The 25,603-nt window shown below is 39.9% G+C and overlaps 1 protein-coding gene across 1 annotated transcript; it reads right to left on the bottom strand.

The window, feature by feature from the left end:
* Positions 1-19,048: 19,048 nt before the first annotated feature.
* On the bottom strand, positions 19,049-23,699 carry LYPD6B (LY6/PLAUR domain containing 6B). The gene is made up of 4 exons (XM_065638151.1): positions 23,570-23,699; positions 22,371-22,469; positions 21,294-21,424; positions 19,049-19,296 (listed from the first exon to the last, which is right to left on the bottom strand). Exons 1-4 carry the CDS (start codon positions 23,682-23,684, stop codon positions 19,132-19,134), a joined length of 510 nt encoding a protein of 169 aa, XP_065494223.1. The 5' UTR covers positions 23,685-23,699; the 3' UTR covers positions 19,049-19,131.
* Between the last annotated feature and the right edge of the window lie 1,904 nt (positions 23,700-25,603).

Below are 25,603 nucleotides of genomic sequence, written 5' to 3'. Positions count from 1 at the left end.
CTGTGCCTTTGTGCTTCTGCATCTCTGTAAATAGGTTTTTCTAACATTTCTGGACGCTTGCGCATCCTTCTTTTGCCTTCCCAAATCAGCAAACTTCTCTCAGGAGGCCACATTGTCAGGTCTAGTAGCCAGGGCTACCTGGGCTGAAGCCCAAAGCCCTTCTTTACAGATTTTACGTGGTGTCAAATACAGCAATCCACAATGGTTTTCTTAAAAATGAAAGCATATTTTTAGATAGGAAGGGAAAGGAAGGCACAACACGAGAGAAAAAAATGCCTGCTTTTTGTTCCAAACCTGACACAGCCTCTCAAATCACAGAATGGTTGGGGTTGGAAGGGACCCCTGGAGATCATCTAGTCCAACCCAAAGTTACGTCCTACGTTACTGTGCCTGTAAAACAGGGAACCACTCACAGCCAGATAAGTATTTGGGAGGGCAGTGCTTACAAAACCCATATTCTGAGTAAGAGAAGATTAGTAAGGGAATTTTTCCTCTCTCTTACACATGAAGTTGCAGCGTTAGCAGATTAGTTACACGGGAACGGGAGCAAAATCAAAGACGGCAAAGCTGAACCCATCAGGCGTGCGTGCACATGGGCCTGGGCAGGTACCTGCGGCACGAGCAGCATGGGAAAGCTCTTCTCTGCACGAAGAGCGGAGTCTGACGGCAATCTGAGCAAACATCAGGCAGGACCAAACCTACCAGAACATGCTGAACACCGCTCGAGATGGCTCAAAGCCACACGGAATCGGAGATCGAGTTTTTAGCCCCAGAAAGAGAGATGCAAAGGATAAACTGCAAAACTAAACGTATTTTCCATGAGAGTCATCCTATGGTATCAGCTCTACAACGCTTCTCCAAAATCTACGTTAAGACTGTGTAAGCTGACTTTGGCCATCTCTCTCCCTCTGTAGTAAATGATAAAGTACTTTTTTGAGGAAATATATCTTGATTTGATGATGTTAGTGTCATTCGTGCGATTTTGGGAAACAAAGGTGGGTCATTTCATACATGCAAGAGTCAGCCTGAATTTCAAACCCACAGCATGAAGGAAGTTAAATTTGATATATCAGCACTTGGACTTCGCCCAGACCAAAAATCATCAGTTCTGTCTTGGACACCGCAGAGAATAAGATCTCAAATGGTAGGGTGAAAAAAACCCAACCCAACCCCCCCGCCCCGCAAAATCCCCAAAAAGCTGTTTAGAAGCACAATGGATTAACACCAATAGACAGCTTAGATCAGTTCAGCAGAAACAGTATTTTGGTCCAGCATATTATTAGATGCATTAGATACAGTTTCTGTATCTGATTTGCAGTATTCCCAGCACTTATTAAATAATTTAACAGCCAGCAGCAGCCCTTGCTTCTCTGTCTGGGGATTCAAAAATGCTATTTTATTTTTTCCAATATCTCTTCCTATACAACTGCAGAAAGGAACATCATCCCAATTTTCTCAAACCCAGAAGGGTAGGTTGACTATTTAATCGCTCATTTTCAATCTTTGACGACCAGCATGAATAACACCATTGTTACACACATATCAGTGCCCAGTGCTAGGGTTACACTATTTTGGAAACAAGTAGCCTTTGGATTGACCCTCCTAACAAGTATAATTTTTTTTTTCTTTTAAGGCATAATGGTATATAAAACAAACACTAGAAAAATAATCATTACCTTATATTCAGAATAAAAAAAAATTAATTTGGAACAGCTAGCAAACAAAGTAAAACACTATCTTTCCTCCAGATAAACAGAATAGCCCAGCCTTCCATTTGCACTATCTTCTTGCATTTATCAGTTTAAACTAACAATAGGAATACTGAAGAAATCCAGCGAGGAAACACAGAGCTATTGAGCTGCTGCGGCCTATCGAGGATTCTATCAATCTTAATGTCTAATGCCGCATTCTTCCTCGCTTAGATTTCAACGGATACGAGGAAGAGTTGAGCAAATTTTATGTAATTGCCGTGCACTTAAGAGCTCCAGAGGAGACTGCATTTCACATTTAGATGCTTTATAAGGCAGAGACGAGAAGTATAGTGGGCTAAGAGTCACCTTATCGAACCCTCAGAGCAACCTCAATGCTTCTATATTAGTCATGCAGCATTATTTGACCAACACTTGTCATATCCAGAAAAGAAAAAAAAAGAAAAAAATTAAAAAGTCCACAGAGAGATCCTTACCAAGACACTTTACTGGGTCTTTAGGCGAAACTCGTGTTAGTGCATTATGGCCGGTGACAACCAGCTCGGAAGGAGGAGAACAAGAACGAGCAAAGCTGCTTTTCACGTGAGACAAATTGCTCGGTCTTTATTTGCACTGAGAAATGCATGTTCATGCTAGTTCTCCTGTTTGAATTCAGCCAGGATTAGTCATATGATTAAAACACTCAAAAAAAAAAAATCTGTTCCTTAATGCATTACTGGCAGCTTTAACAATAAAACCACAGGGATTTATTAGCAATAGAAATTATGATGATTTTTATCCTCTCTGGATAATATTTTTCAAGTGTGCTTAACGACTTACAGCCTATTGTCCAGTCTAAGAATTTGGCTTTGATATTTTTGGCCAGGTTTTTAAGGGTATTGGAAAATGCCTTAGGAATAGTTTTAAAAATGCTGCTAAGTAGCAACTTTAAACCCCTGACAAGCCTGTATTTTACTGAAAGTGAGCAGAACTTCAGCCATCACCTCCCTTCCCTTGTTTGGAAAAAGAAAATTTGGTACCTCAGCATCCCAGTAGTTAAATTTCGAGCCACACGAGCAGCATTGCAAGGTGGTAACGAGCCAGGTTGGGATGACAAGTGTGCCCAGCTGAGGATACACCTGGGAACGGATTCTCTCCTCGCTGCTTCTGGTTGTCAAAAACTCAGGTCAAGGCTGTTTACACAATTAAATTTTAAAGCCTTAAGCAGGTTTGGTGCCTTCTAATATATCCTCATAACACCTCTGACACGCACAGATTGTGTACTTTACAGAAGAGCAAAGATAGGAAGTATTACATGATACAACTGCAGAAAAATAATTAGAATTACCCAAGTGTTCAAAACACTTGGTTCTGTGTTCGTGGTTTGTTTTGGTTTTTTCCCCCAATACTTTCTGATGGGCAAACCTTTTTCAGTGCTACTTTATTAGCCATGGCCAGAGGTCTAATTACCAATTAATCCTAGAGAGTATGGGGGGTTTAAACAGCTGCTGAGGTGCAGTTCTGGAGGGTATCGGTGCAAGACGAGGCTATGTACAACTAGTGAGAGTGCACAGAGAGTGTGTAATCTGGATAAAGCGACCCATAAATTAACTAATAAGGTCTCATAAAAGCCAGTGGCACAAAAACGCTACTATGACTTGCAGTTTGGAGGAACAAATGGGATATAAAGATTATTACTGTGTCAATGAGACCACACACAAATGCATTCTGTAGGGGTGCTTCTTGGTTGAAAATTAAAGGGAGTCGTGAGAATAAAACAAAGAGGGAATTTTTTCTGACAAAGGGATTTTCCAGCACAACGCTCACCTACAGTTTATTTTCTGGAGAAGGTTGGGTTTTGTCAGACGGATCCTTTTGCTTCATTTTGCAACTAACAGAGAAACCTGAGCACTTCTAGCCTAAGGCCCCGCATAAATTCTTCCCTCCTTAATAGATGTTTAGCTCCAGCTTTTGAACAGGAAAAGAAAAAAAAAAAAAAGTCCATGAGTCCCATGGTCCTTGTTGTCATATAAGGCCCATGATGGTCATAGAAATAGTGCCCACAGAGCATAAGCTGACATCCTACAGAGATTTCTGTTGGGTTTCAACTGAAGTTTAACCAGACGGGCCGCAGGTTCCCTCGAGGTTCATCACAAGGAGAAAAAGTAAAAGAAAATAAAAATCAATACCTGTAACTGAGGTATAGAAGTGAAGAGCAATGACTCTGCCTCCCTATGGCAGTTCTGGACCCCTATATCCGACATAAACACGGACCAACATGCAGCTTATGGGGACAGATGCATAAAAGATGAATAAAAGAGATATTCTGAATAGTATTTCGGTCAGCAGCAGTCTGGCTATTAATGGAAGCTTCTTCTCCGAAGAAAGACTAATAACACGCCTCAAAAACACCCACGGCAGTTTGTGACAAAGCAAAAAGACTCTGCCCTGAGCTGTTGAAAAGGAATATGTTACGGGGAAAACGCGAGATACGTACTTTCAGCACACACAGAGCCTTTGGTCCCAGCACACAATTATTCTATAAAGGTTAAGATTAATGAATTATAATCATTAAATAAATATTTAAAGTGGGACCCAAACGCCTCGTGTAAGACTGAAACCCAAAAGACACATGTTCTTCATGGTCATTAATCCCAAACAGGTTTTGCCCCCCAAACCCAGGCAGAACCAAGCAAGGCGGGGGTGGAGAAGAGATTTTCTCCCCACTTTGCAGAAAGGGAACACAAAGTCAGCTGCAATCATATAGGGAACATATACAGGTGTTTCCCACGTCCCAGCACTGTGCCTGGCCACAAGCCTTTTGCCTCCTCACCAAAAAAAGCACAAGAGTCTACAGGGACCACACAAACATTCTGTGCATTTGTTATCTGGGTTTGATTGGTGACTAATTTAGCCAACCTAAACATAGCAGGATCCTTTCATCTCAATTATAATAACACCTGAAAAAATTAGTTCAGCATATTAGCTTCTGAAACCATCGAGCACTTTAATCCATCAGGTTATTCTTTTGTCCATATCACTATCATCTTTCTCCCACATCTGTTTTCAAAAGTAAAATACCAAAAAAATCCCCACTGTAATTCAGTCACTATTACTATCTCCAAAATCATCTCCCTGCACTGGATTCATAGCGGAGAGATTTACAGGACTTAATGGCAGCGAGGGCTGGAGGTCAGTTAAGGAAGCTCTGAAATTACTTGCCTTAGGACAGTAAATTCCACAGCCGCGGCAGCAAAGCACTGGTGTAATGACCATCCTGAGTGCCGATGACAGACGGAAAAAAGCTCTGTTACACGTGCAGCACCGATGTCCTCGCACATGGAGTGATTTTCCTCTTGGTAACTTTCCTTCTTGAGTCAAGGTGTCTCAAGCAGCATCACCAACACCTGGACTCTCCCTTCATCTGAGCTAAACGTGCAATGTCGGTGCAATCGCTGTCGCAACCGGGACGCACAAACTCAGACCTCGACATAGGCGTTATCTCTCTGCTTCAGCCAGAACGGTTTTAGGTTTCAAATCAAATTTACACCCTGCAGTTATATGATGAATTGCTGAGCTACCGCAGCTTCAGTAACCACAATTGCTCTTTCATTCTCCTCTATGCAGAAGATTTCTGTAAATCAAGTTTCCTCACGCTACCGCTGTTCTTTGCCTTCCCTTCCCCACGTTAACTCTCAGATTTCCTTGTAATCGGTTTTTCAGGAGCGGGTGGCCGTGCCAGAACAGCTCAGCAGCTGCCACCCCCCCACGCTTCCTTGCTCATTCCCTCCCAATTCTTGCACCCTCCCAACCCACGTACTTCAGCAGGAATTCCCTTTTCCACCACACTTACTCGCGACAATGTTTCAGCGAGGAAGGCAGCAAACAAAGCTCCCCAGTGAGAGATCTTGCCGGCTCTCCTGGTGATCCGGGAGTTGATTTGGCTCAGGGGGACATTTGACACTTACTCTGTGATGCACCATTGAGTCCTGATCTCAGCAAACATCGCACCCCCCAAACCCCACTGAGCTCCCCACAAAAAGCAACCTTGGCCATTTTGGTACCAATAAATATAGAGAACAACATGGGAAAATGTGTAATGTTGACTGACTTTTTTTTTTTTTTTTTTTTTTAAATATCAATAACACATTTCCTATAGAACCACATAACCTCCTTATATTTCCAGCCTACACCAGAAGGTGTGAAAATATTGTAAAGGTAGCTTATACTGAGTCTTTTTGGAAGCATCTACTGTGAAACAGCTAGCACAATAAATTGTTGTGTCATCTGTAATTTGCCTTTGGCTTTTATAGGCAAAAAGATTAATGTTTTTTCCAACAGAACAGTATTCTCAGTAGTTTTCCTTTGCTCACAGTCACCTACGAATTCTTAGCAACTTTCTAAGGCTACTGGTTACTTAAAAAGCAGGAGGCTAAACGCACAGAATACAGTTACACGGTAAAATGAAAAAGGCACGTTTTGCTCACGAGGCAATGCGAAGGAGGGAAAAGGAGAAGGAGAGATTTTCAATCTGCTGGAATTAATTGGGAGCTCCCTAGGATGAGGCCATGAGAAAGATAAAGACGATAAATACGTGAAATGCCCAATTCTTGAGCAGAGCAGACAGAGACTCTCTCGCTTACTAAAGAAAAAAAAGATAAGCATCTCTTTCAGAAACTTAAATTGCCAAAGAAAGGCTCAGAGATTTTATCAGAGGGTTAAAAGGGGGCCTGTGTGAGGGCACACAGAAACGCAGGCCATCTCGGCAAGCAGAGCTGCACTGTCTCTCTTCTATAGTGTCTGTCACCCAAGGATCCAGAACCACCCTAAAATCTTACTCAGTTCAGTCTCTGGTGCACACGTGGGACGGAAGAGGATAACCACGACTGCTCCCTGAAATCCTGAGACGTGTCGGACAGAAACCTTCCTGTTTTACACAGCCTTTAGCACACGACGTTATGAAATCCACACCATTTAATTTTAGGAGCAAGGAGATTGCAGAAAAGCTACTTGGGAAGAGCGAGGGTGGATTATACCAGAGGGAGAACGCCTCTGGCTTTAATGCAGAATCCTTCATGAATTCCAGTGATCAGACCTTATTTTGCAGCTAATCCAGAGGAACATCTTGAAACCACCAGCTCCTGTCCTGCAAACACATGCTGGCTGAGAACAGGTATTAAGTGAAGGGACAGGTTCATTCTTTAACCTGTTCTGACCCACACGTCCCTTAAAGTTTCCTAAAAGAGACACCACCTCTAGATCTAATTTGAGCCTATCAAAAATACCCTTCCCTTCCCTCCTCCCCATTAAAAAAAATTACCTTTCAGTGGGGCCGTTAGAGAATCCACAGACTGCTCAAATTTGGTTTATAGCCACAGGCTGAGATCAACATTTCATCCAAAAATGTTGATCCAACATTTTCTGATCCAACATTTTTCTGGAGATTCTTTATATTTTCTATCTGTCCCCAAAGAGGTTTAATAGAATATTATTAGGAAAACTGATTATAAGAAAAAAAGAACATTTGAATAAAAAAAAATAAAGCCTGTGAAATGAAATTACAAAGGTCATTGATCGTGACATTTCACATGAACTCAAAAATTTTCAGGAATATTCGTAGAGTTAAGAAGAACCTTTACTAAGTGGTGATGATCCCAGGAGCTTCCACTGGTCTTCCTAAGTTCAAATAAAAAAGCATTCAAACATAGCTACTGGCAGACATCAGTGTAGACGTCGGATGCTCTGACTTATACTCAAGCTATGCTAGTAATAAAATTTTTAAATCCCTTCATGTTTTGCATTTGCTTAAAATTAGGAGGATAAACGATATGTTAAGACAATGTAAATATTAATCAATGGTGTAAAGTTGTCCAATGTTTCAAGGTGTGCATGTCTACATGTGCATATATTTAAATCACGCCATGGAGCGGACAATAGCACAAAGTCTCAGCCAGTCCTCAACTGCCTTTACACTCATTTAAATGAAACTTTTAAAATTTAATTTTAAGGGGGGAGAAAGCTTGAGCTGCTGAAAACCCTGAGAATCAGAGACATACGAATGTGATTTAAGCCTTCACTCACTAGTGACTATTAATACTACATGTGAAGAAAAGCAGAATGACTGCATGTCAAGACCAAGTCATCTTGTAAATGGAATACTTATTTATAGCCGCAATAACAGAAAAAGCCAGTTCTGGAAATAATTCACAAACAGAAAGAAACAAACTGCGAGTTCAATGCCACTCAACTAAACCCCCCAGCACTGCCGATTTTTGACAGCTGGGGCAGAAGCTGTATTAGATTTATATTAATTTAAAAGAGAAGCTTTTAAACTTAGATTAGTCAAAGCATTTTCTGAGGGAACAGAAGGAAGCTGAAGAGAAATGGAGATTTTTCTGGCCGATAGATGACGACCACTTGTAGTGCAGTGACACTGTAATTCCCCGAGCGGCTGTACGCATCTCGACCAAGTCAATTAAACACACAATTGTCGGCAAATCAAGAAAACCTATTGAAACCAAGAGACTCGCACTGTCCGCTGCACTTTTCCATGCCAGGTTTCATATGCAAACACCCGAAAAAAGTTCTATGACCGGGTAATCACCAGATTCTTTTAATCTGGTGAATCTAATTATGCTCATTCAAATTACTTTTAGTTATACTAACTCTTGAAATATGGAGTTAAAAATCACCTTAAATTTATAAACACTGGCTAATCCATTTAGGTAACATCCAGCCATTACAATATAGTATAAAAAGATAAAAGAGTATGTATATAACACACACGAATGTGAGTCTGGTATAGAAATTACAGTAAAATAGACAAGTTCTAGTGATATAAGAAGACAGTCTAGCCAAAACGTCTGCACAACAAAAGAGAAATAAGGTAGAAATCTAATGTTTTTAATGATTCCTATTAAAATTACCTGCACTAATGCGTTCCAATGGATCACTTCGAGAATCATATTAATAAAAATGTTCCATGTTCTCTCGTTTTGCAGGGGAATAGCCAGATTTCTTACCAAGCCTGCTATGCTGGTCTCTAGATGGCTGCTAAGACCAGAGTCTAAGGGGTTGTTCTACAAGGCTTGAGAGTCCAGAAGCACCAAAGCATGAAAAACCAAGATATAAGGCCATAACACCTACAAAGAATTTAACTTGTAAGATAAGTATTCGCCCAGGTTTTCTTCCTTTCAGACTTCAGGTTGAGAATGACGAGGGATATTTTATTCAAACATGTATTAGTGGGGCTTTATGACTTGAATGCACCTATTTACAATTTCAGAGGAGGCGGTCAGAAGAAAATTAGCGATCAGCTGAATGAAATACTGAAGGAAAACAAAAACGAGGCTGACGTAAACCCTCTGAAAATGGCCTGCAAATGCACAAATCAGTTTAGCCATGGGATTATAATAAAATAATATTCCTTTAAAAACAAGCAAACAAGCAGCTTTCCTTTGAACAATCGCTACTTGTAGCTCTAAACAATCTGTTAAAAAACCCCACAAGGATCTGAAGTACAAAGAGTAGAGAACGACACTTTGGTTTTAAGAGGTAACAGTCATTACCAACTCCTGATATCCTGATGGGTTTTCCAAAATAACTTTTAATTTCAATTCAGTCTATTCTTTCTATTTACTGCAGTGCAAAGTAGCAGAAAATTTCCTCGCAGGGAGCAAGAAGGGATATTTTCTAAAGACAAGCTGGTAAGCAATCACAAACAATGACACTATAGAAAAGCTCAATTAGTAAAATATGGTTCCTGTGACAAGAATATATATCACTCTATACATAGATATTTAAACTTAAGTGCCAATACACACACAACACCTATCCGGGGCAACTGCCCTCTTGAACCAAATGGCAATCCCCAAACCACAGGGTGTTATGTGTTTGCATTATTTTGGCAATTCAGGCAGTAAAAGTCCCAAGGCAACAATTAAGTCGTCCCTAAACCCTTACTTGACAGCTTCAAAAGGTACAAAGTGATTCACAGGCCTAGAGCTGGCTTTCCTTACGTAAAATACGATATTAATTACGGAGGAGACAGCATAACTTTCAGTTCCTACTTCGGTATCTTATCTAGAAATATATTAGAATCTTTTGCATATCTACATTTCTTTTTTTTCCAAAAAGCTGTTTTATTCTCCCCATTGCTGGTCCCTGATGAGTCCCAGCACTATTTAACAAGATGGAAGTGCACCGTGAAGAGGAGCAGGCTTTGCCACCATTTCTCTAATCTCTTCCAATTCAGGTCCCACATTCTCCATTAAGGCAAAATAATCTTCTTTAAAAACAAACGAACAAACACCAACCCCAAAAAAACGCAAACAAAACAACAAAAACTTCCAAAAAAATCCCACCTATGTTCTGTTCTGACTCAAGAATAAAGAGAAGAAAAAAAATGCAGGAATTCCTTCTTACTGACAAACTTCCATGGGCCACTTTACACACTAATGATGTCCCAGTTTGGGGGGTTCTGCAGCAAAAAATCATTAATATCATGTTCTCCATGAGACATTTCTGAAAAATTTGAAATACTGCCAATATGAGCTGACTAACTCCGCATGGCAACTGCCCTCCCAGACTAAAAGAAAGTATTTGCACTCGGCACAGATCTTAATCAATTACAGTAATGAAATTTCTACTTTGAAGTATTTGAGACCGAACTCTAGTACAGTTCAGTGGCAAACACCTTCCCAGGGTTTGCAAAATGCACATCTCCATTTTCTGTAAGTTTACTGATATTTGTGAAAGAAAATTAATGGCTAGTTGCAAGAATACTTCCATATTATCTCCTGAGCTTAGCAAAACAAAAATCTTATAGATATGATTCTAATTCATCAAGAGATACAATAGGCAAAGCAAGACATTACTCCAGATTTTCTTAGGTGATTAATACATGAAACATAACGTGGATTTAGTAATAGAAGAAATACATCAGATATTTCATATTGGAGGCCAAGCACTTTTAAAGTATTTGCCCTTTACAGAGCAAATAAAGCGATGATTTTCATTTCAATATCTGCCCATCTTTAGATCTTTGGCCTTAAATCGTCTCACCATTCCACAGGCACCACCAAGCCTTTCACTGAAAATCCATTTCATGCAACTTAAGCGGTAAAACAGTTTGAAAACAGCAAAGATACCTTGAGAGGGCACAGATCCAAGCGAGCGGTGTGCGTCTGGACAGGACACGCTGCCCCGTACCTGCGGCCTTCGGGACGCGCGACTCCATCGGCAGCTGCTTTTACACGGTGCTTGTGGGCAGATGATGAAAAGCAAGAGGAAAGAGTAACGGCATTTTCCTGATCTTCAGCATTTCTATAAAATTATTCTTATGCCCTAAAAAGAAAAAAATCACACTTTTAAGACATGCATCGATAGAGAAAAGGTGCATCACGGAATAACTGGGAATTATTTCTGGAGAAGCCCCCAACCTGCCTATGCAGGAGTTCATCGTTAGCCGCAGCTGATTAAGATCAAGTGGGAACACATCGCATTACTCCTGGATAAGGTACCTGTGTCTAGCAAAAGGACTGGAGCAAACAAGATCACCACAAGATTATTGGGGTAGCGCTGCCGTGCGTTATCCTGACAGCCAACCTGCGTCGGCAGGAATCCCTTAGTGGGGACGAGTCCTGACCGAACGCGCGGGGCCGGTTTGTGTCACCCCGCTCGAACAGCGTACGTGTGCGCTGAGAAAACACTTGCGGCCTCCTTCAGTTAAAAAGCAACATACACAGCGGTGCTTTAAAATTCTAGGCCAGCCTTTAACAATGAGATAAAGATCCTTATGGAATAAGGGTAACATGAAAGCCATGCAAAAAAAATAACTGTCATTTTTAACTAGTCCTTGTTTGGCTGCTTTTTCTGTATGGCTTTAACTCTTTACTTTGCATCTCACTATTATCTTCAAAAGAGGATTTCGAGAATCAATGTTTGGTCTTTTAACTCCTAACTCAACAGCTCATGAGTTTCCAATAAATGAATTTCCCCACTCTCTGCTGTAACCTCATCTGATATGTGTGATGAACTGCAAATCAAACCCTAACAAAAACATCTCCAGACCCAAAATACTTGCATAGTCTATTCCCTTTAACAGAGATTTTTGCCTTCATCATGTTTTTCAGCTGCCCAAGCTGTTTGCGCTTTTGATATTGTGTCTCCCTAAAGTGGCTTAGGCAGGCAGGGGCACCCACTGCTCCTCACAGCTGCTATTGCCATAAAATAAGTTCAAAACAAGAATAAACAAACAAACAAACAGAAAGACCTCCATGGTGTCAAAACAGAGTCCAAACTTAAAAGAATTTAAGTGGCAACAAGGACCTGGCAATAAGAGATCTGGCTTGTTTTCAAGCAAGAATTGCAGCCCACGAGATGAAAGTTACAAGCCAGAGATGGTGAGGAAGAGCTTCAAGTTCACCTTTGAGAATAATGTAATTTTCATAGTATTTTCTAGATTTTTCTGCTTTCGCTTCATCACACCAGTTTTTAAACTTCTAAAGATTTCCTGCACCATTACTCTTATTAACATTAAAGCCAGTAATGATTCTCGTTATTTCTTAAAACTATGTTTAGTCAGACCCATGCAGCATTTCAACAGTGATGACAATTAGGCTTTGATTTTTTTAAAAAGAACTTTTTGGCTATCAATTCACAGGCCAACTTTCAAACAAATCCTTTCAGCTGCAAGAAACAATTAAATGAGCACTTAGATCATCTGCAGCCAATCTTATCTAAAGTCATTGGGTCTTTTAAAAAGTCCTTCCTAATGGTCACATTACCATGACTAATCTCCAGCATAAGTTACTGTAGACCAATATATATATATTTCTCTTATTTAATCAAAGCAATAACATAAATTACCTAATTGCACAGCAACACCGACATGTGAACAATGACCATGTATACACACTGGTTAAAGTCCCAGTCCTACCCATGGTAAAATTCCCATCAACTCCAATGCAAAAAGGAATTAATTCACAGTATTTAAGACCTCCCCAGTTAGTGAAAAACAAGGTTTTTACAAACACATCTCATGAAACCATTCATGTCTCACATGGACACTTTGGCAGCAACTTCTTTCTTCCACAGTTAAACAAAAAAGAAGGGGCTGCATATCAGGCTGGAAATACTAGTCCATCAAACAAAGCAAACCCCAAAAATGTATTTTATGGTTGATTTCCCAGTGACCCACCCTCCATCTGCATTCAGCAAGGGGAAAAAAAAAATTACTATACTTACAGATACATCTAGTCTGCCCCTTGAGAAAATAAAATAGCTATAGTGCTGTAACCATTTAGACATGCACAAATTACTCAATATGCATCAATGTTAGTTAGACAGAAAAGCCAAGTGTTTGCAAAATATCAGAACAATATCTGACAACTGCATTGTAGTTCAAAATCGCAAATAAGCAGGACAGTCCGCAGCTCAGGACCCCGGCGATAGCACAGGGAACAGGTCGTCCTCTCTTATTCTTTACCTTCAGAATAAGAGACTGGAGAAAAACCAGCCACAAAAAAGTCTTCAAGTCAGCATTTTAGTTCATTCCTCTCATCTCAAAGTGCCTCGAGTGAAACCATTCCCCAACGTGAACCTTGAGCAAATCGTTGTCCGAATCCCTCACTATAAAATGAGAATAATGCATTCCTGCATTCTCAAGATGCAAAATTCAGTAAAATACTCTGAGGACCTCTCTGTGATAAATAACATTAATGTACACTTCAATGCTAACCAAATAGAGAGATGGACAGGAAAAAAAAAAATCAAATGCAATGTAGTTTCTGATACAAACTCAGAATCAAACAAAGAAATAAGGCTGGAAGGAACCTCTGAAGTCTCTGGCCCAACCCTTCTGCTGTAACTTACAAACTACGTTAGGTTGCTTAGAACTTTATCCAGTTTAATTCTGAAAAAAAAAGATATTTCTGGCCCCTGTTCCAGGGCTTAACTGCTCTCCCTGGGAAAAAATTTTTCCTCAAGTTCACCCATAGTTGCTGGCACACAGTCATTCACACTCGGAAAAATTATCTTCTCCCTGTAGTTCACAATAAGGAACATTAATGGCAGTGTTTGTTTCCGATTATTCCCACGCAAGCCAAAAAAACCCTCAAAAATTAAAGTATCCAGCATGTTTAAGGGAGACACCAACCAGTACTTTGCTATAAAGAGAATATTTGAACTTCTGGTGTTACAGCCACCTGATAACCAAGTTAAACTGTCAAATTCTATCAAATTGATTTGAAAATACATAGCTACAAGCTGGAGTTTATTCTTATTCTTCCTTCTGTTCATAACAGACTTTCAGATTTTCTATTTCTTTGCAGATTGGTCACAAATTAAAACTGAACGGACTGGCACCGACTGTTTTCATCCCTCATTTAACGTGGGTGCATTGTGGGAACCCCATTCTTCACAAATTCTTTGAATCCCGGCCAAAACCAGCCATGGGAAAGCCCAAGAGCAATCGGGAAGTGTAACAAGCCTGTGGGATGGAGCCACGGGCAAGAGATTATTTTGTTTTGCTTTTTCAGAGTAGGAGGAACACACAGGGCAATCTGTGAAATTAAAACCACGAGAAAACACTACCACAATTTGTAGGACCTAAAACATACGTATTTTCTTAAAATCACAAGCGACGTTTTGTACATATCCAGTGTAAAATAATCGCAAGCTGACTTGTCATTCACTTTTTTTTTGCCTTATTCAATATTCCGCTTAACCCACCTCCACTCACATACGTATTTTCTACTTTCTACAGTTTATTTTGCCGCAGCATTCCCATTCCAGAACAGCACCGTATCGCCCTGGTTACAGTGGCACAGTTCAAAGGGCAGAGATTAAAAAAACCCGAACAATAAATGCTAAGACTGGGACAAATTAACACAAATGAACTGTGCAATGCGACCTTTAAACCCCCATATAACAAAGTTACCTTTCTTCTTGCAAAAATCTACTCAAACATCAAACATCTACAGTTTTACCTGCTTTAACAGCAGCTTCTTAATAAAGTACTGACAAGGATGTTAAAAATGACTTTACTAAATCACCATAAAATTTAAGCAATCTAAAATAATGAATTATGGCTACTAAATATATTCTTTTATGTTCTCCAACCATCTCCCCCGAACTTACAGCTGGTTTTCTGCATCTCCTTGACTTCTTGAAGGCAGCAGAACAAATGATATTAAAAACTCACACACAACACCAGACACGTGCCTTCTGCAAAGACATAATACGGACTAATTAGTTACCTGGTGCCTGCCTTGTTTCTACAAGAGCTGAAATTGTCCCCCCAAGCCCTTCCCCAGCTTTGGATGGGTCGTTATTTGCCCCACCTGAGACTCAGACCCGGCTTCACGGGGGTGAAATGTCGATCTGCTCCTTGTTTTCCTTAACTTGAAACACCTGCAACGAGCAAGACCTGGAAGAACCACACACTTCTCACAGGGCTGCTTCTAGACACGTTAAACAAATATTTTCTACAGAAATGGCTCTGTACTCTGAAATACCTTGATTTTTTTTTTTTTTTTAATCTTTTGATGCTCTTTGCTACAAAAACCAGAAACTGGCATTTTGTCTTGTTTAAATGAGTTGACTGTGCGCTGCTCATTTCCTTCATTTAGAATTTTAACCTGCACCTGGACTTCAGTTTCTCTGGAAAGAGGTCAACGTAGAAGCAAAATTCTTGCTTTAAAACTTTTCTGTTTAAATGTAACGGTAAAAACTTACTCCCACTTAAATGCCTCAAAACTATACTTAAAATTGCTAATTATTACAGCAAGTACATTTTCAGAAATGCAGCTGAAATCCAGTTTTCTTCATGCCTTTTTAAATGCTTCTGGACACGGCACGTCTCTACCAGGACAAATTTCCCTCCAAGGAGGGAGGGTTGGCATCGGATAAATATTCCTGAAGCTACTGCTGGTAAGAGTCAAAGCAGATGAAATAATAAACCATGCTGAGGACATGACAGAATTTCATTTAAACGAAGATCTTGCCAGCGTTTCCTTAGCTGTAGGAGGAATTTAACAAGCAGTCTACTCAGGAAACATAAATATACATATATATCTTATATACCTGCGATCTTTTCTTCAATGGAGCTACATTTTCCTTAACCAAAATCAATAAAGGACAGAAGGATCTTCCTCGTAACTGGTCTTGTTGTCTTAAGCAGCAAAAGGATTTTTATCTTTTTCACAACAACCATTTTTTACCAGCAAATGTTTTAATATTTCTAATTAAAAGTGCGGTTTCTGAAGAAGAATTAGAACAGTAACACAGCAGTAAGAAAGCATCACGCAAACCAACGCTGAAGAGAGAAGGAGCTTTTGAAAATAAATCTGTTGACTGTCCAGTGCGATGTAAAAAAAAATCATATTACACACATATATGTTATAAAATGAGATGTATCTTTCCTCAACTGCACAAATTGATTTACTTGCCATTACTCAGGAATTTTTTCAGGTCCTAAGGGGAATACAAAGGGATCATTTTGCCTGTGAATGCACACGAGATTTTATAGAAATGCCTTTTCCAAAGCTGCGTGGCTAATTTAGGCATTAACAAGTCATATAGATTTCAATTACAACACCTGTGAAGCAAAAATTGAGATGCATGAAATACCGACATTATGAGGATTATTTTTCTCAAATCAAACAATGCTCTTGTAGGTCCCTCAGTGAGTCCTTCAGACAGAGAAAATACAGCTGATATTTGAATCTACTCAATAAAATAGAAACATTCTACCATAAATTAAAGACTTCCTGCTCAGTCAATCATTACTTACGCCAAAACTATGCACTCTGGTGAATTTTAGCACTATTTTCTTTAATAATCAGCACACATTGCTTTTCCTACAAATTTAGCTTTTAATGTTGGCCTAAAATAAACTGTAAGCAGAAGCATACAGGTTTTTACATACATGAAAAGCAGCAAAGGGTAAAATTGATATTCACTCCTAAATTCCGTATTTCCTCAGGCAAGTGCCAATTTGTGCAGCATTAACATGGCAATAATCACTTTTGCATATTCATTTTTCTAGAAACAGTAGCCCTAAACTTTGCAATAACAAAGGTATTGATGTATCACGATGATCAGAACTCATCCTTAATATCCTCCGCTGTTGGAATTCTGTTATGCTAAAAAATAAACCTTTGGCAACACCAAATCCTTTCGTGTACCCAGGTTGCTGTCTTTATTGCTGATTTTAAAAAAGATGACAAGTAAATCAAGCATGCTATTTTGGCACTTCAGTGGAATTCTTCTATTATTTTTTTTTAATTATTCCAAACAATTCTTTACCAAATGCATGAAGGATTTAAATTATGAGCAGATTTCTTAATTGTTCAGTGTGGCAAACAGGAAAAAACAAATCAGCTTAAACAAGAAAACCAAAGGTATGGAGACATCCCCTCCCAAAAGGTCTCTTGGCCCCAGCCCCCCCGGGCAGCTCTCCAAACCCTCTGGAACAGCATTTGCAGCATAAACACGTCAGCACTGAAATTGTTGTAAATTATTTACAGTAAACTCTTGTAAGACTATAGGGCACTTTAAGACTTTGTTAAGACTGTAGTAATTATTCCCAGAAATTATTCCCAGAAATATACCCTGCAGATCATGTAGCAAAAATTTGATGTTTAACGATGAAAAACATTGAATGCGCTTGTTACGATGTCGGACTCCAAGATTAGTCTATAGATCTGTTACCTGGGGATGATCACTGCAAAAAATGAACAATTTCCTCCAAACACCCTCAGCATGTCGGGCTGTTGGATGGCACAGCGGTCATCAGATCCCAGAGCTTGCAAAACCTCGACTTAGGCAGCAAGAATTATTTTGCATTGGGAAGCAAAAAGTGTTTCCATCCAGTTTTTGCAACTACGCAATTGCCTGTCAACACATCACAGACTTTTAGGCATATTTATATATTCTGAAAATATTGTGTAGGCAATTTTAGAACGTAAGCAAACCCGAAAACCTTTGAAAAATCTGTTTCTCTACTGTTAGTCTAAATACATTTAGTGATGTAAACCAGCAAATAATTAAGCCAACATTTAGGTTTAAAAAAAATCCCAATTCATAGTTACTTGAATTTTTCAGAGAACAGCTACAAACCTTTTCTTAAGAGTAAGTTTTAATGATCTGTCCTCCCTGAAAAATATTTCAAGAGTTAATCATAATTTTAACCACCTCATTTAAGATGAGAAAAAGCCTCTAGGTCAGAACGATCTACCTTAGTGATAATCATATCAGGATATTGATAAATGAATAAAATAATTTAGGAAAAAAGTGAAATTCAGTTCTTCAAACTTGCCAGGTCAACTCCTCAGCTGTGCTGCAATATCTGAGGTTGTCAGAGAAAGTTTATGAAAATGGTCTTTTAAAAGACACGGAGTCAAATAATCAAACTATGCAAACAAACCACATTAAACCCCCAATGTTGTAACGAAAAATAAAATCTTGACACAAACATTTCAAATGGGGGTGGCAAAGCTACAAAACAGGGGTCTGGGACACCCAACATTTCTGGGAGAAACTTCTGCAAATCAAGAGGGAACACAGATGATTTCTCTCCTTATTTATACCAAGGGCCTACTTACAATTTTTATGATAACGTAGCTGCGATTTTGAAGTCACGATATCACCACCACTTTGAACAATATCACAAAGGCTCAGCTGAGGTGAGACTCTATTGCAATAAAATAATCCCTTTGGGGTGGGGGGAAGAATTCCGATTTAGGTGATGAAACAGTTCATCATTTTTAGACAGATATTCTACATAATTTCACACTGTTTTAAAATCTGAGTGCAATACAACATTTTACAGAAAGGAAAGATATAAAGTATTATTTTGTATTATTTCCCGTAGAAACGATAGCTCTGATCAAAACAGAAAAAAATTCTCTCATATATGTTCTCTATGAAAACCATACATGTTCTCTGTGAAAACTGTAACTAAAGATAAGCTTAAATACACCTGTTGATCGAGACAAGAAACTCCGTGTCATTTACGCACAATGAAAAACAGTCTAAAACCAGTTTCCTTTGAGATACCTGTTGGCACATCGTCCATCAAAAGTTCCTTTTTATCTCACCTGGCAAAGTCACTTTCTACAGATGATCTTTTCTCTGTTCAAAAAACATGCCAAGCAATGTGCATTTTTGTGATAAAATAGTGAATTATAATACCTTGAGCTCAACCCACTGCCTAGTCAACCAGTGGGTTGTTGTTTTGTGGTTTTTTTTAAATACTGCAGACCATATGAAGTATCTTCACTAAAACATCCAAAGACTTTGTGATGTACACTTGCCTTTCCACTGTCCCCTTATATTTTATGTATTTAAGCGTCAGTGATTTCTCCTTGCACGTACTGAAACCATCTCCTCACGGTGCCTTGCGGACCCTCTCGAGCAGGTGTCACCGGAGGACGCTGCGTCACAACAACGTGATTATCAGGACCGACACCAGCACGGCGAGGTTGACTGTCCGCCCGCTGCCGTCCGACGTTCTCCGGGCGTGCAGCACAGCAAATACCGCGTTTGTGTGGTTGGTCGGGATTTCAACGTTGCAAATCATGCCTTCGCAGCAAGAAACGCATTCCTGGGGAGAAAGACGAGATCCCTGGACGTGGGGTAATTCAGCAGTGGCTTTTAGAGATACATGTGATTTTCAACTGATTGCAAAGGTTGCAGCCAAACCTATAGAGAATATACACTACAACTTCTATTCCAAATCACACACCACAGCCTTCCCGGAGTAACGTGGCACCTCGTGCTTTCACTGGGCTTGGGAACTGTGACGTGACGTGACACAGCCACGTTAGCTGTGCTGACAAGTTCACTAACATTGTAGAAAATAGAGAAAACTTTCCATCACTTTTCCTTTCTATTAATAACTAAAAACATGCATTTGAATGTTTCAAGTTTCAGCTTTTTTAAGCTGAAAAATTCTGACTGTAAAAACTTTGTTCCAATTCACTTTTCCCCCTCGAGTGTTTGTATTCAGTGTAGCTTTGCGTGCTGAACTTCAGAAGTTTTCAGTTCTCTAGTGCCACAGAACCACTGACGCAGCTGATTTTCAGGAGAGAATCTGAAAATACTTTTTCTTATGTGATGATCCTTACTAGAAAAGCCAAGATAATGCCAAATTTTATCTAAATCAAAGGCACGAAAACTCTTGTAAGTTAAAACGCAGCAGAAGGCAGGCTGCACAGTTGTTTCATGCCCTCAGCCCACCAAAACCTCTTGAGATCAACAGACATTGATTCAGATAACGTATGGATCCTTTTCTATTTAACACGGGTGTTGTCTGCTTTGTCTTTGGTGTCTGAAATCTTTCATGTTAAAAATAGCATCACGAGCCTTCTCAATTGTTAAGGAATTAGTGGATAACACTTTACTGCAGTGAATACTTTGGTGGGTCAAGGCCAAGCGTATCCTGGGCTGCATCACAAGGAGCAAGACCAGCAGTCGAGGGAGGGGATTGTCGCCTCTGCCCCGCTCTGGTGAGACCCCCCTGCAGTGCTGGTCCAGCTCTGGGTCCTCAGCACAGGACACACATGGACCTGCTGGAGAGGGGCCAGAGGAGCCCCAGAAATGATCTGAGCCTGTGGGACAGGCTGAGAGAGTTGGGGTGTTCAGCTGGAGAAGAGAAGCTCCAAGGAGATCTTAGTGCGGCCTTTCAGTGCTTAAAAGCGGCCGATAAGAAAGATGAGGACAGACTTTTGAGCAGGGCCTGTTGTGATGGGACAAGGGGTGATGGTTTGAAACTAAAGGAGGGAGATTCAGGCTGGACGTGAGGAAGGAATTTTTTATTCTGAGGGTGGTGAGAGCCTGGCCCAGGTTGGCCAGAGAGGTGGTGGCTGAACCATCCTTGGAGACATCCCAGGCCAGGCTGGACGGGGCTCTGAGCAACCTGAGCTGGTGCAGATGTCCCTGCTCATGGCAGGGGTGCACTGGGGGACCTGGGGAGGGCCCTCCAACCCAAACCATTCCATGATTCTATGATTAAGAACAAACTTCTCCTTAGCACCCCAAGGATGAGACAAGGCAGCAATTCTCACTTTTTGTCCTGGAACAAAACCTCAGTTGTATCTTGCTCAAGCGTACGGCCTTCATGGACAAACACAGCCTCGCTCTGTGCACCATGCAGCGTTACCCACGCTGTGTTGTGCAGACACGTCTGCAGTACATGACTCTCAGGCTAGTTTGCCCAAGGGCTGATGGTGACACAACTGTAGCACCGTGAACATCGGTGCAGGTTGCACGGAATCAGAGAATCATAGAATAATTTGGGTTGGAAGGGACCTTAAAAGGCACAGCGTACCTGAGCACTCTACTCAGAACTCCGAAACCAAGGCCAACACGCACACATACGAAAGCCCCAGGTTTTTCTTTAGAAGTTATTACATCCCGCCACAGAGAAGCACAAATAGGAAAGTAGGGGCAGTCACGCATCTGTTGCAGAAATTTGATTTCTATTGTTAAATACTAGAGAGTGTATCTTGGCACATCCTCCACGGCTCAACAGGAAAAACAAGTACTGAAATGCAAACCGCAAACCCAAGGTGCTGCTCCTGCACAAGGAGTGGTGCTTACTGTGTGGCCGCTCTCCCGGTGGTGGTGGCAGCCCACAAAGTGACATTCTTCTCCAGTGGCACATTTTTTGGTGACGGATGTGCTTTTCCCATGGGCTGTGAAGAGGTGAACTGTCAAACAGTACCGAGTACCTGAAAAATAAATTTAAAAATGGTTATTTGCAGGAAGTCTGCGTTCTTCTACAACATTTAAAAACTTCACACAATTTAGCAAAATATTCCCATAAAAGTGACTTATTGTGGTTGTATAAAGCCATTTTTCAACTTGATCAAAATACCATTTAGTGATAAATTAATTAGTGATGAAATGTTAAGCTTAATTGATTCTTCAAACCTCCAGTAGGCTGCTATCACTTCAACTACTTATTAGCACTATAATCAACACATTTATCTTCCATTCTCTGCTCTTTTCACAGCACATTCTTGATTTCTTTGTTTCAGATGTTTCCTCATTCCTCCAGTGTGTTTCTTCCCCCTTCCCACTGTTACTGTGAATATCGCTGCGAAGAAAAATGAGGAAACATATTTCCATTCTTTTCTATCTATCTGTCTATCTGTCTGTCTGTCTATCTATCATTCTCTCATCCAATATGATGCCTCGTTGCTCAGGTCTTGCCGCTCACAAGCAAGTCTATAACCTAGAGACCATGAGAGCTTGGGATGGTATCCCAAAGGAAGGCGATAAGACTACAAAGGCAATTCTTCACTTTTTTTAAACAACATCTTTAAAATTAATTGCTAGGAAGCACGTCGTTATCTATATATACACACATCCATATAATTATTTATTATACTACTAATATATCGGTTTCTATGTTAAATAATATATTATATGTTACATGAAATGTTTTCTACGTATATATATAAAAATAATTTTTCACTGCTGCTTTGCACTCTGAAATGGCCAAAATATTCCCCTCAGCAGAAATCATATGACCCAGTATTACTAATAACGCAAGCGAGGGCACCCCTGTGTTGGCACGTTAATCCTATTCAGTGAGATTTCTACAAGACGGCTGAGCCAGGGAGCTGCAACTTTAAGCATCATAAAGAATCTCCTCAGGACAGAGGAACTTACTTTCAGGACACCACCTGTCTTCAGCCCATCTGTTACAGTTATAATTGTCCACCGCGTTATCGCAGGTAAAGCACTTGAAACTGTTTGGAAATGGAGTGGCTTTAAAAGTAGTAAAATATAGTAAGTTTGCAAATATTAAGAAAAAATATTCAAAATAATACTGTAAGTACTTGTATACACAGATACTTACAAAACATATTACGTACTTTTACATATTTTCAATGATACACCTCAGTCAGACAAATAAAAACCATCAAACAAGTTTTATTGGAAGCTTTTACATTTTAAACTGTTTTTGCTGTGCCTGAATTTTAAACCACCTTCTCCTGTTTTCATTCTTTTGCAGCCCAAAATGCCATTCAAGCAGTAGTGTGAAAAACAGGAAAGAAAGAACATCTTATATATATGTATATATACATGCACACATGATAGTACATCCACATGTACAGATACACAAACACAATCTACATTCAAATGGCTTTTGATTCCTTTGATGAAAAAAAAATATATCTTGAAAACCAGCTTCAAATCTTGACAAAGGGATCGAGGGCATTATTTCAAAATCTTATTTACATTATATAAACATCTAAATTATTTTAAGCTGCACAGTTCCCTAGATGCACGTACATTCCTATTATATCTGGCTGTCTTGGCTGTTTTCATGATACATATCATGAAAATCTTCTGCCCTTAAATGAAGGGATAGAACACTTGTGATGCGAGATGAGAGGCAAAAAAATGATGCTATTAGTGACAACTGGCTTCACAGGTCTCACAAGGTTTTTAATTACCTTCAGTTTGAATTAATTGCATACAGCACACCTATTCTTTCCCTTACAAAAACGCCCACAAGATAAAAGACAAAAACATCCCTTCTGTATTATGAGAAATCCACTGCATAATGTGCTCTGTGGGGAGACATTTCAGAGACAGAAAAATAAAATAAAAGCATTTAAAATGTGAAAACTGTTGCCCTCGTGCACTCTTTAACTTAGCAATGCATGCAATCGTTTGTTTTCATTCAGACAACTCATAAAATCTTAGAAATAAACTAAACTGCTGCAGGTTGAAAAAGTTTCATTTTAAACTTTTTTCCTTCACATTTGAAAAAGACAAAGAAGAGATTGAATGAATATGGCAATCGACCAAATTATTAAGCAACAATTGCACACACAAAAAACGCATAAGCGTCTACTTACGGTCTAGTGGGGGTCTCACATTGTAAAAGTTGATGTTCTCAGCTGAAACCCAATTTCCTGAAAGGACGAAGAACGGAAGAAAAGCTCCAGCCAGCATGTGATGGAACAACAACATGCTGAGTATTGTTGTACATGAAAAGCAGAACTCTCAGGCCTAGGAAAGAAAGGGAATACATTATTTTGGGGGAATCACAAAGAACTGAGCATGGAGAACAATAAATTTCCTAGGAATTACTTCAGAAACCTTGAAAATTCAGTCGGTAGCTCTACGCTGTGAGGATGGTTAATGCGAGCGTGAAACGATGAACAACGCAAAGCTGAGCAGTTGCTGCCTTCTGCTGGCCAAGGTCCTCTACAAAGTGCTTACATTGCCATAAAAAAGTTTATTTTCTTTCTTTAATCTATGTGTCCTTCTAAGCAATGTCAATCTTACAGATTCCTTGTAAGCGTTCCGAAAAAATCAATGCCAAAACAGAGCTCCTTTATATCCTACTTGAAACAGATAGGATTGCAATAGCATTAAAGAAAGTAAAATGCAGACAAATGTAGTTTTTCACACCAACAGCCTAGAACCCAAGACCAATTCCTTACCTGGTACAGATCAAGGGATATCTAGTGACTTCAGATAAGCCACATCATCTGAATTGTAAGTGCACTTATCAGTGGCACGGCATTAATCATCGTGAGTGTAAATTAGATTTATTTCTTTGTAAAGTGCATACCAAGGAAACGCTAAGGAGGATGCCTGGTGATGTTCCACAAATTTTGGAGAACTGCAAAGTGGAAGATTCAGTTTTGCAGAACATACATGTTTTAGGCATGGCACATTTATTTGGCCCCCCCCAGGTACTTTGGTAAGACTTCATCGAGAGGAAGAACTCATCAATGAACATTTTGATCGGTTTGATATTTAGATGTACACACATGCAGGTATGTACAGCAAATCGGAGGGATACTGGAGACCTAGTGCAGACATTAAAAAGCAGAATCAGATTAAATGGCACTTGGCCCACGCAAATTCCCAGCAGGATAAATGAGCTCGAGGGGAAGCGCCCGCCGAACCAGAGACGTCGCTTGGACCTGCCAAGCGCATCAATTCAGAAACCTCTGCACACCCCGGGCCGCGGACACGTGTCTGCGCAGAGGGATCTGAACCAGTCCAAGCACTCAACTGAGAATTTTGGGCGTTTTGCTTTTATTTTCTTTTTTTTTTTTTTTACCCCAGCTGACACAGACAGGAATTATTTGAAATACGGCTTCACCAACAAACCAATCAACAGAAAGTTCAACTTTACGCACTGTGAGTTTAGCCGTTCTACTTAAGTTCTGTTTTTTAAATCGTGGTTTTACAACTATATTGCAGTAGATACAGAGAAAACTGCCACGTACCTCTACCTGTGACGCACCTCCAAGGCTATTTACTGGGATGGTCCAGATTTCTTCTGACTACAGCCCAGGATCTAAAGAAGGGTTAAGAAAAAAAAAAAAATGAGGAAAACAAACAGCAACGGGTCATCATAATTCTGTCCCGAAGGAATTAATTAGCTTAAACACTGTGTGTGTGTATTTATATTGAAAATTAAGACAGAAACCTAGAAGTGTGGTGGTTTTTATAAGAAAATACCCAAAGAAACACCTGAACCACCCAATGTGGCTCTGTCTTGTTGAGCACTATCCCATTGCAGATACACAGACTCCCTCCTCTCCGTGATACCCCGATGCCATAAAAGACAAAGACGAAAACTGAAGCAAGGAGACTCATCAGTCCTTCATGAGGATGAGTTTACTCCTCTTGCAAAGGAAAAACATTATTCAGACAATGATCTAGACCGGACCAGACCCTACCAGATGAATATATATTTCATACTCTAGGGACATCCAAACTTTCTAACACATACTATGAGCAAAATAGAAGCACGAATCAGCAGCGGGGCAGCACAAAAGACCAAAGACAACCATCGGCCTCCAGATTAGAGGTTATCAGCAAACGATGAAGTAAACAGGTCTCCCCAGTTCATTCCTCACCAAAATCCC

The sequence above is a fragment of the Caloenas nicobarica genome, chromosome 6 (assembly GCF_036013445.1).
Source record: "Caloenas nicobarica isolate bCalNic1 chromosome 6, bCalNic1.hap1, whole genome shotgun sequence".
In the NCBI taxonomy this organism is placed as follows: Eukaryota; Metazoa; Chordata; class Aves; order Columbiformes; family Columbidae; genus Caloenas; species Caloenas nicobarica.
Note: the sequence above shows the minus strand (reverse complement) of the source record. Positions and strands in the feature narration are given on the sequence as shown.